This window comes from Chlorocebus sabaeus, chromosome 3, assembly GCF_047675955.1.
Source record: "Chlorocebus sabaeus isolate Y175 chromosome 3, mChlSab1.0.hap1, whole genome shotgun sequence".
In the NCBI taxonomy this organism is placed as follows: domain Eukaryota; kingdom Metazoa; phylum Chordata; class Mammalia; order Primates; family Cercopithecidae; genus Chlorocebus; species Chlorocebus sabaeus.
This window is the reverse complement of record NC_132906.1, coordinates 14,303,013-14,320,669: the sequence shown is the minus strand read 5'-3', so window position 1 is coordinate 14,320,669 and position 17,657 is coordinate 14,303,013. Positions and strand designations below refer to the sequence as shown.

General features: G+C 34.4%; 1 protein-coding gene across 4 annotated transcripts in view; it reads right to left on the bottom strand.

Annotated features, from left to right (window-relative positions):
• NBEA (neurobeachin) overlaps positions 1–17,657 on the bottom strand; it is a 731,202-nt gene that overhangs the window by 119,528 nt on the left and 594,017 nt on the right. For all 4 annotated transcript variants that reach the window (XM_073013351.1, XM_073013354.1, XM_073013348.1 and 1 more), the window contains 3 exons: positions 15,885–16,002; positions 15,449–15,551; positions 11,032–11,147 (listed from right to left, as the gene is read on the bottom strand). In XM_073013351.1, the coding sequence (XP_072869452.1) occupies positions 11,032–11,147; positions 15,449–15,551; positions 15,885–16,002 (337 nt within the window). The remainder of the gene's footprint in view (positions 1–11,031; positions 11,148–15,448; positions 15,552–15,884; positions 16,003–17,657) is intronic.

Genomic DNA, 17,657 nt, shown 5'->3' with positions numbered 1-17,657 from the left:
TCACCATGTTGGCCAGGCTGGTCTCAAACTCCTGACCTCGTGATCTGCCCGCCTCAGCCTCCAAAAGTGCTGGGATTACAGGCCTGAGCCACTACGCCTGGCTGTGATGGTATTCTATTATAATGAATATATATCGAGAAATTATATTATGAGTACACAGAATACTATGTTAAACTTATATCAAGAATGAGTGCAGAGAATTTGCAAGTGGACAGAAGTACTCTGAAGCTAGGATGAAAAAGTACAGAAGCAGATGTCAATCATACATTTTTTCACTCCTTAAGTTCATGATTTTTTTTTTTTAATCTTATGTTGTTTCAACTCAGTGATGAACTGCTGGATCTTAGGGTGAGTATGTCTGTTTATGTTTTGGTAGAATGTCTTAAACACTTCAGGTGTGATATTGAGGCACAGTGGGAATGTGGAAAGTTTAGGGGAGCAAGCTGTGCGCCCCCTCATAAACTGGAACTGAAAAAACATAGGATCAGGTGAAATTAAAAGAATGGCTATCAAAGAAACAGGATCATAAGAAAACTTTTGTTGAACAAAATTATTTTTTATAAAAATGTGTTATGATCCAATTATCATTAATTTTCTAAATTTCCATTAAAATTCACACAAAACAGCTATTTCACTGGTATTTAGTGATATGAATTTCATCCAGTATGCCGTGGTTGCACACACCACATGTACTATCACAGTGATATAGATATGCAGGTATTATCTTGTTCATCATCAGGAAATTACATTAAATGATATCTGCTCTTATAGCAGTTGGAAAACATAACTGTGAAATATAAAAAAAAACCCTACAATTTGAGTAAGACCTAAAATCTGCAATTGTAAGCACCAAACCAAATTAATTAATACATTTAGAAAACATTTTATTGATGACTATTTTATCTGTTTATTATATGAAGCTTTGCATTTTACAACTAAACTGCATATTGCTTTAAGTGTACAAACTGCTGTAAGTATGTAAGATAGGTGTGGATAATGGCAACACAATACTGCTTCCACTTTGCATTTACTGGGATGAGGTTACAGCTAGGTCAGGGCTTCCCCTGTGTTGCCCCACCACAGTTCTCATACAGACCTCTATTATACCTGATACACATCACCGTTTACTTCTCTGCCTCTCTACCAGTCTGTAAACTCATAAATGTCAGGGCTGGGCTGTTTGTTTGTTTTTTAAATCTCTCTGTTTTGGCACATACCATCTGGCCAATAAATGTTTGTTGATGGAATGGATATGCATGTGATAAAAATGGAATAAAATGATCCAAATTTCAGAAGATGAACAAATGTAAGTCAAGTAAAGGAAAACTGCAGAACATTATCTTTAGAAGGTGAGGATTATGCAAAGGCATAGAGGTATATATGAGAGAGAATGATACTGTGAATGTCTACATTAAACTAGAAGAAAATGTCTGCAGCTAGGTAGCTCAAGCAATCGATGAACCTGCTTGTATTTAAGTCTATGATAAAGAATAATAATAAGATTAAACGAGAGTTTGGAGCCATATTAAAGTCTTTGGTACATGACAATAATCTGCTAAAACAGTACCAATATTGTAAAATAAAAGGTGTACAATTATAAACTTGAAAATTTATTACTAATAGTTCATATGTATGCTAACCTAGGACATCTGATTGGGCTCAGTATTTTTTTTTATATGTATACATACAAAGAGTACAGATTGGCTAGACAGAGCTATTTCTGGGATCCTAAATGGGTCCATGGCAGAGTTTAGAGCTCTTCCATTTTCTAGGGGGAACTGTTCTACTTAAAAATCTGGAGATTTTAATGAAAAGCAAGTATTCCAGTGTGTATTTTTTAAAAGAATAATGCTGATGCTACCTATCTAGATATAACATATATTACTTAAAGAAATTAATTGATAGATGAAAATCAGATACCACAATTGTTAAAATAATTTCTGACGAAGTTTTATAAGTTACATATTAAGGAAAACTGTTAAAATAAAAAGCCAGTTTACATAAACACAGTATTTAAATGTTCTGTATAAATGCAAATAGCATAAAAATGTAGACCATATTTGAAGACCCTAGCCTTTTAATAGAAATGATTTACTAAGAAAAGGATACTGCTTGAGGATAGCGGGAAGGAGGAAGGTGAGGATCCAAAAACTACCTATTGGGTACTATGCTTATCACCTGGGTGACAAAGTAATCTGTATATCAAACACCCGTGACATGTAATTTACCCCTATAATAAATCTGCCTGAACCTAAAAGTTAAAAAAAGATATAATGCTATTTTTAGAAAGAAATACAAAGAAGAAAAGCATTATTTAAAAATGCACACACACGTATACATAAAATGAATGATGCCAGTAACCGTATTTCATGTCTATTATTCTGTCCTGCATTTTTTTTTTGTAATTCACTTTAAAAAATCTTTGAGTGGTCCTTTGAAAATAAGTGCTAAGAAGAAAATTTTAGTAATTTTTAAATTAGCAGAGGTTTATATCACTATTTTAATTCTAATAAATATAATAAACTTTATAAATAAATATGACATTAATGCTTGTTTTTAATAACAATTTCTGCATAAGGGCCTACCAAAATGGACAGTCATATATGTATTTGATTTGAATTAAAAATGCACAATGTATTTAATGTTACACGGAAAAAAAAGAGTGATTAAGTGGCACTTTGGGGTTCTGCATTGATATGTTTTAATCATGAATTAGAATTACTCCTTTAATTACTTTACTGAACACCTTTGTGAAATGAAAAAAAAAATTACTGTTCATGAAATCATCCAAAAAGTGAGATATTTCCAAAGTAATACTTGTTAAGCTCTGGCATACCTAGATATTTATTTACTAATTGTTTTGTTTTTTCTTTAGGATAGTTGATATTTAGTAAATACACTGGTGCTATAATTGGTAGGGTCTTTTCCTTTTCCAGCAGTGGTAAGTATATATATATATTTGTGTGTGTGTATATATATGTGTATGTATATGTGTATATATATAAATATATATGTACACTTTATTTTGCTAACTATGCTTATAAGAATTTATCTTAGGAGATGAATATTAAATACTGCAAGCCTATGACACTAATCTACTCAAATAATAAAAGTGAAACACAGTAAATGAGATCTCAGAATCACTGGATATGTTTCTTCATTAAAAAAAAACTTTTTAATTAAACCATCCAATTTAATGTTTTTATATGGCACTTTGGTTTTGAAGGTAAAGTGATCTAGAGACAGCTGACAAAGAAATTATAACTGCAATTCCTTGGTGAAAATGTTAATGACAGCAAAATATTGTTTAATTAGATGATTGCAGCATCTGGATTAACACTCTTTAAGAGCGATGTTCCTGTGCTTGTCTGCTTCTTCACACTTTACAGACATTTTGTCATCTCTAGGTCATTAGGAAAGAATTTTTAATGATTTTTCTAGAAGCAAGCAGTTCAAGTTACATCTAATTAGATGACAATAATAAGCCCAACACATGCAGTAGCTAAATATATACATAATTAACCAGGGAGGGCTTGTTCATCACAGAGTAAAAAAGTGGAAAATGCTAAACAGGAGAAAAAGGTTGGGGTTGGAGAAGTCGTGCTGAATTCATTAGCTGATCATATGAAAAACAACTCAAAATGCTTAAAAAAAAAATTCTCAAGTTTAACAGGGGATCATTTATACAAAGCTACGTTAGCAGTCACTCTCCTATGTTTTAAAATGCAAGAATTACAGGTTTCAACATCTTTTCCATAATATTATCTAAAAAGGTATAAAATAAGGTGTAGGTTGTATTTTTCAGAAAACGAACAGAAATCAGGTCAATCTGGGAACTGAAAGTTGAAACCACATTTTAAGTAGAACTCTAAGTATCATTAAGATTATTTTACATAATCATCTAAAATTTAATGTTCTTTCAAAAAAAATCAAGTGTTTCACAAATAGTTACATAAATTATGCCATATTTCTAAACTGGACTCTCACGTAGTTTTAAAAGTCATGCCTTCAAAGAATATTTAGTGAAATGGAAAAAGCAGAAAGCAAACCTATATACATTATAGGTTCCCAATGATACACCACACACAGAGAAAGAAAAACAGAAAAATCACCCAAATGACGACTGTGATATTTACAGCTAGAATTTTGAGTGGTTTAATTTTTAAAATTACCATTTTTTGTATTTCCAATTTTCTAAAATGAACGTTCATTAAATTTATAAATAGAATAAAACAAAGCCTAAGAACACATTTATGGAATTTTAGTTGTCTTTTAAATATGTTTCCTGAATATCTGACAAGCTTCTGTTACTATGTAAAGTATGTTTACAAAACTTACATACAGTAAATGTGAGTTTATTTATATGCAGTTATGCATATGTACACATACCACAGGAGGGTGTAAAAAGTCTGCATAATGCATTAATACTATGATACTGTGACCATGTGCTTTATACAGAGTCTTATTTTTAAAAGCATCTAGAAAGGAGAAAAGTGAAATTGGTCAAGTATGAGACACCTTAAGAAATGGGTCATAAAATGCACTTTGTATTTCATACTAAAATAATATTTTTGGGAAAAAAGATAAATCTGAGAGTGCAAGACAGTAACCAATAATGTAGAGTTTGGTACTGTTTTAATCTAAGTCTTAGAATTATTTATAGAATATTTGTGGAGAATATTTATAGAAAATACGAAATTTATTAGGTCACATTGACCTATATTTTTTTTTTTTTTTTTTTTTTTGAGACGGAGTCTCGCTCTGTTGCCCAGGATGGAGTGCAGTGGCCAGATCTCGGCTCACTGCAAGCTCTGCCTCCCGGGTTCACGCCATTCTCCTGCCTCAGCCTCCCGAGTAGCTGGGACTACAGGCGCCCGCCACCTCGCCCGGCTAGTTTTTTGTATTTTTTAGTAGAGATGGGGTTTCACCGTGTTAGCCAGGATGGTCTCGATCTCCTGACCTCGTGATCCACCCGTCTCGGCCTCCCAAAGTGCTGGGATGTTAAACATGTGAAGCCAGAAAAGATTGTTTCATCTTTTCAAACAGATTCCAATTCTGTAATACTTCTCTTTGATCCAAGAGGTTTAAAAAATCCCTTGTCCAGTAATTCTAGTGAATTTACATAATAGATCATAAAATCCTGCAAATATTTACAAAAATAAATATTAAGTAACTTAATTTCATGGGTATTTACTGAGCAAAACTTTTTTTCTCATTGGGAAGACAAAATGCACATAAAATGCTAAGGATGCCCTATCGTAAGAGTCAACATGTGTGATACTGACAGTGCTATTATAAAGATTAATAAAATTAGTTTTAGGTATGTCTTTTAAAGAATATAGATACAGGGCAGTAATTCTCAAAGTGTGGTCCCTAGATCAATGACATCAGCATCAAATGGAGACTTCTTAGAAATGCAGATTCTTGCAACTCAATTCAAGCCTACTGAATCAGAACTTATGGTGGTGGGGACCAAAGATCTGTGTTTTAGCAATCCTGCTTTGGATACACTGAAGTCTGAGAACTGCTGGTATGGTGGATGCTGGGAGCGTTGATGGCTGGTGGTGTTGATGGCTGGTGGTGTTCAGCTATGCCCATCTCCAAGAATTGCTATCGATAGAAGAAAGTCCCCAATCCGAAGTCATGTCTCCTTCCCAGGAGTCTGCATCCAATGGCTGCAGAATGGAGGTAATGAAGACCTGGCTCCCTTGCCTCAAGCCAAGACAACTTTGAATGGTTAGCGTAGCCCAGGCACCCCATGGGATCTACTGAAGCCTTTGTCACAACTACACTTACGTCTGAATCTCCTTCTGCCCAGTTCTAATTTCTTCACTCCCCCACAGATGTTGATCCCAAGGGCTTTTCCAATAAAAATCCTCAAGCAAATCTCTGTCTCAGAGTCTCTTTTGATCTAAAGCTTAACTGAAAACAGGGCTAGCTTCTACATTAAAGATAATAATTCCAGGCCCAGATCTAGTGCTAGAATATCAGTATCTACAAGTCATGACAGTAAATAAACTTCAAAGGGTTAATCTGATGAAATGTAAAAGAAAATGACAAAATTGTTTTAAATCATTAATTATTTAGGTTTTAAAAGCAGTTAATAAGTTAAGGCTGGTGACTGAAGGTGAAGTTGTATGGTACCAGGAATATCCTGGAACAGTATGCCGTAGTAACTGAATGAAAACTCTGGAGCTAAACTGCCCAGGTTTGAATCCCAACTTTGTCACTTATTAGCCCTATGACTTGGGCCAAGTTATTTAGCTACTCTCTACCTCATCTCTTTGTAAAATGGGGATAAGAACAGAACCTAACTCATGGGGCTATTGTGAGGATTAAATGAGCAAATACATATAAAGACCTTAGAACAATGTTTGGCACATTATAAATCACTGAATAATCATAAACTTACTTTCCATGTTTTCTGAGTTCTTATTATTAACAAAGAAATGTTTCAGTAGGAAAAATGAAACAAAACAAAGATATAATAAAAATACTATTATTTTTCTCAATCTTGATACCAAATAAAAATGTTTAAAAATATTATGACAAAATATAAGCCAACCATTTCCTGGCTTTAGATTACCTAAGAATTACAATTAGTCAAAAAGAAGACTAACATCCTATCTAGAAACGATAAATCTTAAGTTTCAATCAATCAAATGAAATAAATATTTCCTGAACAATAACTGTATCCCTAAAACAGTGTTATAAACTAGTATGATTATTTTAGGACCCATATTCGTTGAAGTGATACTGGTACAACTTAACATCTTTAGAGCACCCTTTATTTTAGGATCATAAGAGAACTCTGAAGGGTGATTTGATAAGAAGAGATGAATGGATACACACTGTCCACCAATCAGGAAAACAGGAAAACCTAATTGCTGCACTAACAAGTATTCAATCATGGCATTAGTGAAGCTTCTCTAATAAAACCATCACCCATGTCTTTAGTGCTGGTGCTCAGTTTAAACTGGCATTCCTATTTAAAGCTTCAGGATGATGGCAAAGGAAGAATTAAATTAATAGGAATATATCCAGGGAGAGTACCTCAGGATATCCATATTCATAATTTTTTTTCAATTGTCATTCTACTTATTAAGGTTTATTTTGCCTGGATAGTCATCTACATCTGACAAAATCCTTGAAGAGTTCATTTAAAGCTCATCTTTTCCAAGAAGGTTTCCTCGAGTCTACTATTTCATATTAATCTCTCACTTCTCTAAACTTGTATTACACTGAATGGCACTTAATCCTGTACTTTCTTGTATGTTTTAAATGTTTTATACGCAAATCTTGTCCTGATAATTAGATCTTAAATGGCTAATGCAATTGTGCTCAAACTTTTTGTAACAGAACCAACTAGAGGGCTTGCTGAAAGGCAGGTTGCCAGCTTCTGATTCACTAGGTTTGAGGAGGAGTCTGAGGATCAGCATCTCCAACAGGTCTCCAAGGTAATAATGCTGGTCAGGGGACTACACTTTGATAACCACTGAACTAGAGCAAATTACAGTGAAACTTTTTTGTATAATGATATTGTACAAAGTGTCATTTACTCTCTTTTTGCCATACCTGCTGCCACTATACTCATCCAAAATCTTCACCTCACATTTTCTTCTTGGAATGCCCTCTGCCTATTTCCTAGTGAATTCTTAACCATATTTCAATTCCCAATTTAAATGTCACATATGGGAAGCTTTTTCTGATCTCTTAGTTATAAATAATGGCTTCTAGATTTGACTACTGCAAATGGCTTCACATATACTCCCATTATAATATTTTTTATACATTATAAAATTGCACACAATTTTATATATTCTAATACATTTTAATGGAATTACTGGTATACATGTCTGTTTCCTCATTCTAATACTTTTTAGTGGAATTACTGGTATACAACTGTTTCCTCACTATATTATGTCTTTTTAAAGGCAGAAACCATACTTTACTTGCTTCTGTAGTCAGAGAAAATTAGAATATGTGGTACACAGTAAATATTCAGTAATGATTTACTATTACTACTGTAATACTCTCCTTATAGCACTAATGCCAAGGAATCTCAATTTTGATTTATGCCATACATAATTATCAGTTTAATTTTCCTAAAGCTCCACATCGCATTCCCTTCTACTCCAAAACTATACTGATTCCTAAAAACCTCTTTATAAATCTGACTCTTCTCTAAGGCTCCAATATTATATATAATTCTCTACTCCAGACAAGGTATGATAATTCTGTCCACTGAACACACCATATATATACAACTGGCAGAAATTTGTGAAGCTCTTTTTTTCTCCCCAAACACATTTTAAAATACCTCCCCTCTGCCGAGCTCATGCAGCATTCACTGTAGCAATGACTCAGCATTTACTATCAGCCATCCTAAAATGTCTTATTTATGTGTATTTCACTAATTCATCTAGACTGTAAGTGTTCTGTGCTCCTAGTCCCTATTGTTAATTTTTATCCCATTGCTTACAATAGTGAGGCTTTCATGTTTAGTTATAATAATTGCAAAGGAAGTACCCAGTAAGTTTTGAAAAAATCAGTGGCCTATATAATCTTCATGTTATAAATAAAACAGACTTCAATGATTCAAAAAAGAATAGAAAGATGCTTTTTAATTCCCATGACAGTCTGCATGCTCTGGCTCAGAAACCCAAAGATTGTCCCAAATAGAAAAAAGCATATTAGGCTCTATACTGCTCAGGTGCAACTTTTAGAAGGGATGACAATGTTATCTCACCCAGATTTAGACACAGCAACCTTTCCAGAGTTGGACAGATAAAGAGACTCCCAGAGAGTAACAGGCATGAAGTGGGTAGTAGTTAGGTGGTACTGTACCACACTGTGGGAAATTGACCTGACATGAGTAAAATGCAGTGGGAAGGGATGGAGACTAGAAGAGACCTTTACAACAATGAACTGGAAAACATTCCATCCAGAGCCTGGAGAAAATCTCATTTTAGAATAGCAAAACCATTTAATATGATTGCCTGCTACATTGGAAACTGAACTGGAAGTGAGGTATATCACCCTGCCCTCCAGTTTTATATCCAACAGTTCCAAATAGCTAGCACAGCCAAGGGAAAAAAACCCGTAAGTCCATCTAACGGTCTCTAATGATACTAAGTCTTGATAGGTCTCTCAAGAGCAGATAATACAAAAACCTAATACAGGGAATATGGAAAAATGTTACACAAGAACGTGCAGAGAACATCATCCCCCAAAATCAGGTAAAGATCCATACAGCTGAAAATAATACACTGCATGAACACATAATTTCAATAGTTCGAAACCTTTCTTAATTTGCAAAAAGACGGAGAACTCAGAGTATGAAGTTAATAATAACCTGGATTCTGGCTAGTATATTTGCAAAGATAAGCAATGAATGAGAAATAAAATTGAGTTGAGGTTTTTGTCTTACTCACGTATCATTTAAAAATGGTAATTCATTTTTGAGTTCAAATTAAGAAAAGTATAGTTTATAAGGCTTTTAAAAATGTAATATCTCTAGGAGAATTAATAACAAGGTGTTTATATTTTAAATCACAATATCACTGAGCAAAAAAGCATTCATATAGCCAGAGAACAAACAACATAAAAAGCAACAGAACATTAAAAAATAGTATAAAACAAGATGATATAAGACCAAACATACCAGTTATTACAACAGATGTAAACATATTAAATATTGATATTAAAAGATTAAAAGTCCAAGATAGAGTTAAAAGTTAAAATTCAACTTATGCTCCAGGACAGAAAGTTGGCAGATCTGGGATTCTATCTCTCTTCTCTTTGGTGTTGAAAGTTACGTTCTTTCTGCTACACCATGCTATTTACTTAAATATGCTAATGTAATTAAGTTCTTTACATTTCAGATGTTTAAATTCATTCTATTTATAAATAATATGCTAATTTAATAGTACAACACATTTCTTTTATCTTTGAGGGAGTAAACAGGTTTATTCAAGATATATATGTGTATATACTACACATATGAATAAATGCATGTATATATGAATATATATACATGAATGTATTGGTATTAAAATGAAAAAGCATTTTAATATATCAAATAGCTTTATTCCCTTTTGTGGACAAATCAAGTTTTGTCTATTTAATATGTATCTATTTACCCATATTTAATATATACCTATAGTATCTATAGTCACACTTATGTATGATAGATTAAAAAAGAGTAATATTACATAGTTATATTTTTAAAGTAATGATTCGGAGAAGAACACTGCTCTAAATACACGGTTGTGAACATTCATTCATAACAAAACAACAATTACGGTAAGCATCTTTATTTATGTGGTTATTTAAATTCATCTAATTGCAAAAACTTTTTGTAGAGCCTGGTTTATAGAAGTAAACTCTTTGTAATTCATCATGAATAAGGGCTTTTGGAGCTTAAGAAAAAAGATGAAGTACTTAAATCTCATAGACATGTTTAACCACCGACAACCACTGATTTAGCAGAAAACAAAGCCACTACCTCCTTTTGATTTGCAAACGTGGTACTGTGGAGGTTGATGGCAGTTACTCATAATTTAGAAAATGTAATCTGATTTTGTATTTTTATTTGAAGATTTTAAGAAAAAAAGATGCTGTAACCTAATCATGCCATAATCCAGGTGACATCTGTACTAGGCAGAAACCTGTTGTTATTCTCCTGTCTAGCTGCTATTGCTGAGAATGACAAAGTAGTGAAATTACTTTTCCCATTATTATTTCCAGACACTCTGGCAATGGTTTGTTGACTCTAATAAACCTTCAGACAAAGCTGTCAGCAAAGGAAATGGCAGAAGGAGAGCAAGGAAAAGCCTCTTCAACGATAAATGCATCTAAGAGTTTGGTATGAGCTTGTACAGTTTCTGATAAAATTTAATGTGAGTGCTTCAAAATTTTCTCTAATGCTGCATTTGAATTCCAAAGAGAAAAATGTATTATATCAGACTACATTACCATGATTTTGACGAACATAAACATATTATTAGATTAAAGAATGAGACATCTTACCTGCAATCGTATTAAGGAACATCAAATATTCGAAGTTTGAAATTTCCCTTCTTTGCCAGCGCTGAGTCATATTGGAAGATTTATAAAGCTGTCGAGGAGTGGCCAATGATATCCTCCTAGCAATTAAGCACAGCATAACAAACATAGTCTCTTTAATTCTTAATTTTAAAAAATCCAGCATTAACTAATATATTAGTTTGGTAATCAATTTAAAATAATTTATGGTTTATCATTCTTAGATGAATTAGAAAATATATTTTAATTGTAGAAATTAGCAGTATTTGAGAATTCCATTATGGGGAAGATACACTTAATTACTCAGTATAAAACAATTTGAAAGCAACCTTACTTGTAAAATCATAGCTGCAAATGAGCATTTTACAAATCAACAAGGAACAAAAAGTAAAACTATACTTAAGATAAATCAAGTAGTTTTTAAACAATACAGCAAATCCGCTCCATGTCAACTAGGTAGGTAGATAGGTAGTCAGGTAACTGCTTACATGCATTTGACTTAATGTCTATCAATGAACAAAATGTTCAAGACTTGCCTTCACACACAGAGTGTGCACACATGCACAGCGTCTGCCTGTACAATATCCCTGCAATGGTGTAAAATATAAACAACTGGGAACTTTGAAAAAATGCATGGGTCCAGAAGAAGGGACATAGGAACAGCCTAAGGGAATAAACCGTGATAATCCGTCCAAATTATGAAACTTTCCAGGTTCAACATGTTCATCTAAAAATAACGAAAGCCGTTGTATTTAGAAAAGTATGATAAAGCTATTGGGTTTTTAAACTGATTGACAAGGGTTCTCAAACTTTTTCAATTCATGGCACCCTTAGTTTCTCCACAATTTTTCATAGTGCTCCTTGGCCAAGAGAAATATCTTACAATTGTGTTTATTAAGTAGTTAGCTCTAAACAACTCAATAAATATTTAACATCTTAACAACTGAGTAGCTATTTGAAAATCCAATACTCATAAACTTAAAGAGAAATATTTATATTTCATTCTTAAATAACCACATTTACTACTGGGGTGTGTATGTCTGTTGGACACTGCCGAGCTTCTGAAACCTTGGAATCAGATCTGACATCATCACATTCATTTCCTATTCCACACTGATTTTTCATGTGGCTCTTGTTTTTGGAAACAGTAGCCACCAAACACCAGTTTCTCAGAGGTGTCACTGAAAAAAATGCAGCCCTATCTAATCATTCTAAGTTGAAACTTGGAACTAACTCGAGCAAATACTTTGTGTGGTATCTGACAAATGTTGCTGTTTTTCCCAAACAAATTAACAGATGCCCTGCAGTACCCCTGGGAATTCACTGTGATATCTCAGAACCCCTTGGTGTTCACTTTGGGAACAGACTTAAGGCTATTTCTGTTACTCATGGATTATTAACATGAGTATTCACATGGAATCTTAATAGGCATTGTCTTGTACATAGCACAAAAGATTATCAAAATATCTCTTGTGAAGATATCTTGCAAAATATCTCTTGCAGAATATCTCTTGCAAAGATATTTTCTGTATTTTATGGTAGATAAGAGTGTCATTCTGCTTGAGTAGTGTTATTCATTCTTTCAACCAATATTTATTGAATTCCTACTAAGTGTGAGGCTTGCGTATTGTTACCCAGTTAAGTGACAGGTTTAAGCCTAGATGCAGGGTCTCCCCATCGCCACTTGGTACTTCTAAGGATGTATATCTAGGGAAGTATATAAAACTGAGTCTGTAAGAATATTATTAGGAAACTAATAATTAGTTGAGCTTTTGGGGGGAAAACAAGCCAAGGACAACAAAATGTTTAAAGATAGAATGGTATTACGAATTACAGAGAGACCAAAACTACTGAACTGCTCTTTTCAGTTTTCTTATAGAGAATGATCTTCCAGCTGGGCATGGTGGCTTTTGCCTGTAATCCCAGCACTTTGGGAGGCTGAAGTGGGTGGATTGCTTGAGTCCAGGAGTTCGAGACCAGCCTGGGCAACATGGTGAAACCCCGTCTCTACAAAAATTACAAAAATTAGCTGGATGTGGTGGCATATGTGTGTATTCCCAGCTACTTGGGAAGCTGAGGTGGGAGGATCTGCTGAGTCTGAGGACATCAAGGCTGTGGTGAGCTGACATCACGCCACTGCACTCCAGCCTGGGTGACACAGTGAGACCTTGTCTCAAAAAAAAAAAAAAAAAAAAAAAAAAAGAATGATCTTCTAAACGTCAAAAAGAGACCAAATGTGGTTAAAGGGGAAACAATACTCATAATAGGTAAGAAATATAGTAAAAGAGCTTCTGATTGTTTTAAATGAATTCTGGTCCAGACAAGTCAAAGAATACTGAGGGAAATTATACATGCCATATAGAAACCTCTACTAGCAATCTTTCAGGAATCATTGAGAAATATGCCAGAAGACAGGAGATTACTCTTAAAAAGGAAAAAGTTAGACCCATTCGTAAGTTTTTAATGTCAATTCCTGAGTAAATTCTTAAATTGATGACTAAACAAATAGTATGTAAGCACTTGGGAAAGGAAGTAATGATTATTATGAGTCAGCTTAGATTCAATAAGAACAAGTCTTGCAGAACTAACCTCATTTTCTTTGATAGATGAAATGCATTTTTCTTTGACCTGTATTTTATATAAGTGCTTCATTATCTACTAATATCTTAGTTTAATCTTGTCGTTCTACTAGCAAATACCTTGAGCATGTGTATACATGTCAGTGAATTGGTCTTACACTGTAAGCTTAAAGAGAATAGATAAGTTGCAATACAACATAACCCTAGCTGAATAGCACTTTAAACGCACTGCTGCAATTAGGCACTGTGTTAGGTCCTGCAGATCAAAGGATAAATAAAACACAGTCCCTGTCTTTCAAATGTCTGTAGCCTATTCAAGGGAGAATAGACAAAGATTAGTTTTCCCTTCCATCCATACAGTGCTGTGCAATAATTCTCAAGGACATAACAATCTATGTGGTAGACATTGTGGTATCTACCTAAAGCCAATCTCCCTTTGTTCCTCATCCACAGAAATCCTCTTTTGTTCATGTAAGAGCTGGCAAAGAAGGCCGGGAGCAGTGGATCATGCCTGTAATCCCAGCACTTTGGGAGGCCGAGGCGGGCATATCACGAGGTCAGGAGATCGAGACCACTCTGGCTAACATGGTGAAACCCCGTCTCTACTAAAAATACAAAAAATTAGCTGGGCGAGGTGGCGGGCGCCTGTAGTCCCAGCTACTCAGGAGGCTGAGGCAGGAGAATGGCATGAACCCGGGAGGCGGAGCTTGCAGTGAGCCGAGATCGTGCCACTGCACTCCAGCCTGGGCGACAGAGCGAGGCTCCGTCCCCCTCTACCCTCCCCCCCAAAAAAAAACCCACAAAAAAACAAGAGCTGGCGAAGAATCAGTGACATCTTTTTCCATAAAACCTAGGGAATGATTGGGCTAAGCCAACGGAACTCACACCTTTCTGGCAGTGATTGTTTTAGGAATGGGAAGGTGACTGTATTCTGGCCAAAGGCACTTGAGATAAAGATTGCTCTAGGCTTCTGAGAAATACATTCCTTCCTAAAACAGAGAAGCTTGAAGAGAAATCCTTTGTGTCTTTTTCCTACTGTAATGCAGTTGTGTGAAGATGTAGTAGCTGGAGAAGGAGTGGTGATTTTGTGAATAGAAAACCAATAGAATTCTGACATCACTGAACCTCTGAACCAATACTGGCAGCACCTTAACTCCAGATCTTTTATATTAAACACACACACACACACCAAAATACCCCTATTGTTTAAGTCATTTTTAGTCAGGTATTCAGTTATTTGGAGCCAAAAACAGACAAACTAATATCAGCAATATGAATAACTACTGATTACGTTTTATACTTACATTAGTATCTTTTAATAATATAAGATTTCAAAATGATTCTTCTAAAATACCAAGATGAAAATCTAGGAAATGTGGTTACCAGTATACAATTAATGATTATTACACTTAATAAACTCTAAGGGTTTTCTTGCTTTAATGAAGAAGCATTTATATATGGCATTTATAAAAACATTTATATGCTATTACATAGCAATTAATCATTTATGATCTTGAGGCTTTTGCTATGTTTCCCGTAAGATTTTAACAAGCAAGAATGTCTTAACTATATGCTAGTTATGATATGCAATCAAGTTTTTTACTTTCTTATTTATATGTATTAAATAAAAATCTGCCCTAACCATTCTGTCATTCTCAAAATAGCTATTTTCATAATCTCTATCCCTACAAACAACCTTCAGAGAAAGAAAATTCTTTGGTCTCTGAAATAATTATAATGTTACAACCACATTTACATTGCTGTAATATTGAGATTGAAATATGTTAACAAGCCATAGATAATATGTAATATGATATAATTACCTGGCTTGTGGCAAACCATAGCTGGTCCCTACTCCAACCCGAGGCAAGCTATAGACAACTTTCTTTACTGTTGCTTGATCAGGGAAATTAAACATGACTGAGGCTGTGGTAAGAAGAAAAAAAACAGGGTTTAGAAAACCACAGGAAAGTTAGCCATCAATTTTACAAGTCATCTTCAAGTGCCTGCCATGATTTATTTGTAAAGGTAATGAATCTTCATGAAAAATCAGCTTTCAGTATAACTTTATCCATGAGAAACCTAGGGTTCACATTTCAAACAAATTCATTCTTTTTTATTTTTTAAAAAGAATTTATGTTTGTTTAAGCTAGAGCATATCAGAAATACAGTGGAAAAATCAAGACAGTATCATACCATGTAAATGAATAATACGTAAATATGAGCACATTTTCTTTCAAAATATTTAAGGGGACTTACTTCGGTTTGCCATAAATACTTCCAAAGCAGTGTTTTGTAGAAGGTAACGTCTTGAAAATACAGCTCGTATCTCGCTGAACATCCATTTTCCGTGAAGTCCCTCAGTGTATGCAAGAACCTAAAATAAACAGTTTAAAGGGAAGTGTCAATCAATAAAATATGGATTTAAGATCTTCTCTGACAGTATCTTAGTAAAAGTCAGAAAACTAGAAACGAATTCACTGTCTGTCACAACGCTGTCAATAATTTGATACTGTGTATTTGCAAAATTTCTGCCTTTCTAAATTGTCTCATTTGGGTCTTGAGGAAAAGGAGTAGAAAAACATATTCAAGGAGACTCTGTGACTTAAAACCGAAAATATATGATCACTTTTGGGTCTTGTATATAATTAATTGGACCAGGTGACCACCTGTGAGACATATATCATTGGTTCTTTCCAATATCCTTTCTCCCCTTTCTTTCTTGCTTAATGGCAGCCCAGCTACCCCCAAAGTGTCCATATGGTCCACCCCAGGCAAAGGATCATGATTGGTTTAATCCAGGGGTCGCAAACTTTTCTGTAAGTAAATATATTCAGGCTTTGCAAGCTATACGGTCTCAGTTGCAACTACTCAGTTTTGCCATTGTAACATGAAAGGAGCCATAGACAACATGTAAATAAAGGGGTACGGAGGTGTTCCAACAAAATTTTATTTACAAGTATGAGCTGAATTTGGCCCCCAGGACAGAGTTTCACTGACCCATGGTCTAAGCCAATCATGACAATGTTATTCCCTGCTTCCCCACATTCCCTTGTAACTTTGTGGAAGCACATTAGGCCAAGCACTGGTAATGAGATCAAAACCAAAAGCAGTTGAGGATGTTTGAGAAAAGCTGATGAAATGAGTCATAGGTAGCTGGCATACCACTTTGCCCTTCCTGCTTGAATGGAGATGTGATAGCTGAAACTGTAGCAGCAATTGTGTAACTATGAGAGGAAGGCCAAGGTTGGCTCTAATACTGAGCTACTGAAACAATCACAGCAAGTATCCATATCTGGACTTCTGGTTCCCATGTATATAATCTATATTTGATTAAGCCACTGTCCTCAAATCTCCAACAAGCACATTCCTTCCTGATACACCAACGTGTATTAACAATTCATAGGGACTTTTCCGCTTTCTTTGGTGTACTCTGCTGCACTTATATTTGCTTTGGTGGAAATGAAAACAGTTACTGAGTTTTACATACATTATATTCATTTTACATACATTATATTCATATATACATTTGAAAACAAGTTATGAAGTTTCTTTTTACATTTCCTTTCTCTAGGAAACATAATAAAATATATAAGTGTATAATATTTTGGTCTTTATTTTTCGAAAATCCCATTTTGTAACCCTTAATTCAGTTTTTATCTTTCTCTAGACATTGAAAGGTTTTCGGAGGCAGTCAGATGTCTATTTAAATCCTGAAACATTTTGGAGCCCTTCAGACTCCTACTTAACTCTCAGCTCTGCTATTTACCAACTACAGTATTTTGAAAAACAATTATTTGACTCCATCTGGTTTTCATCATCTGAAAAACAGTGATAGTGACACCTGGGAATGGTTAGTTTAAGCAGAGACAAAGAATATACAGTATATGACCCTGGCTATTAAGTTCCATTGATGAACTGATATCTCCTTGTTGTTGAGTATCAGGTGACAATTGGGTTTTGGTTTCTAAATGCAAAACTTCTTCTTGTATATTTCACAAAAGGGTTATAGTGATTTGCCACAATTTATAC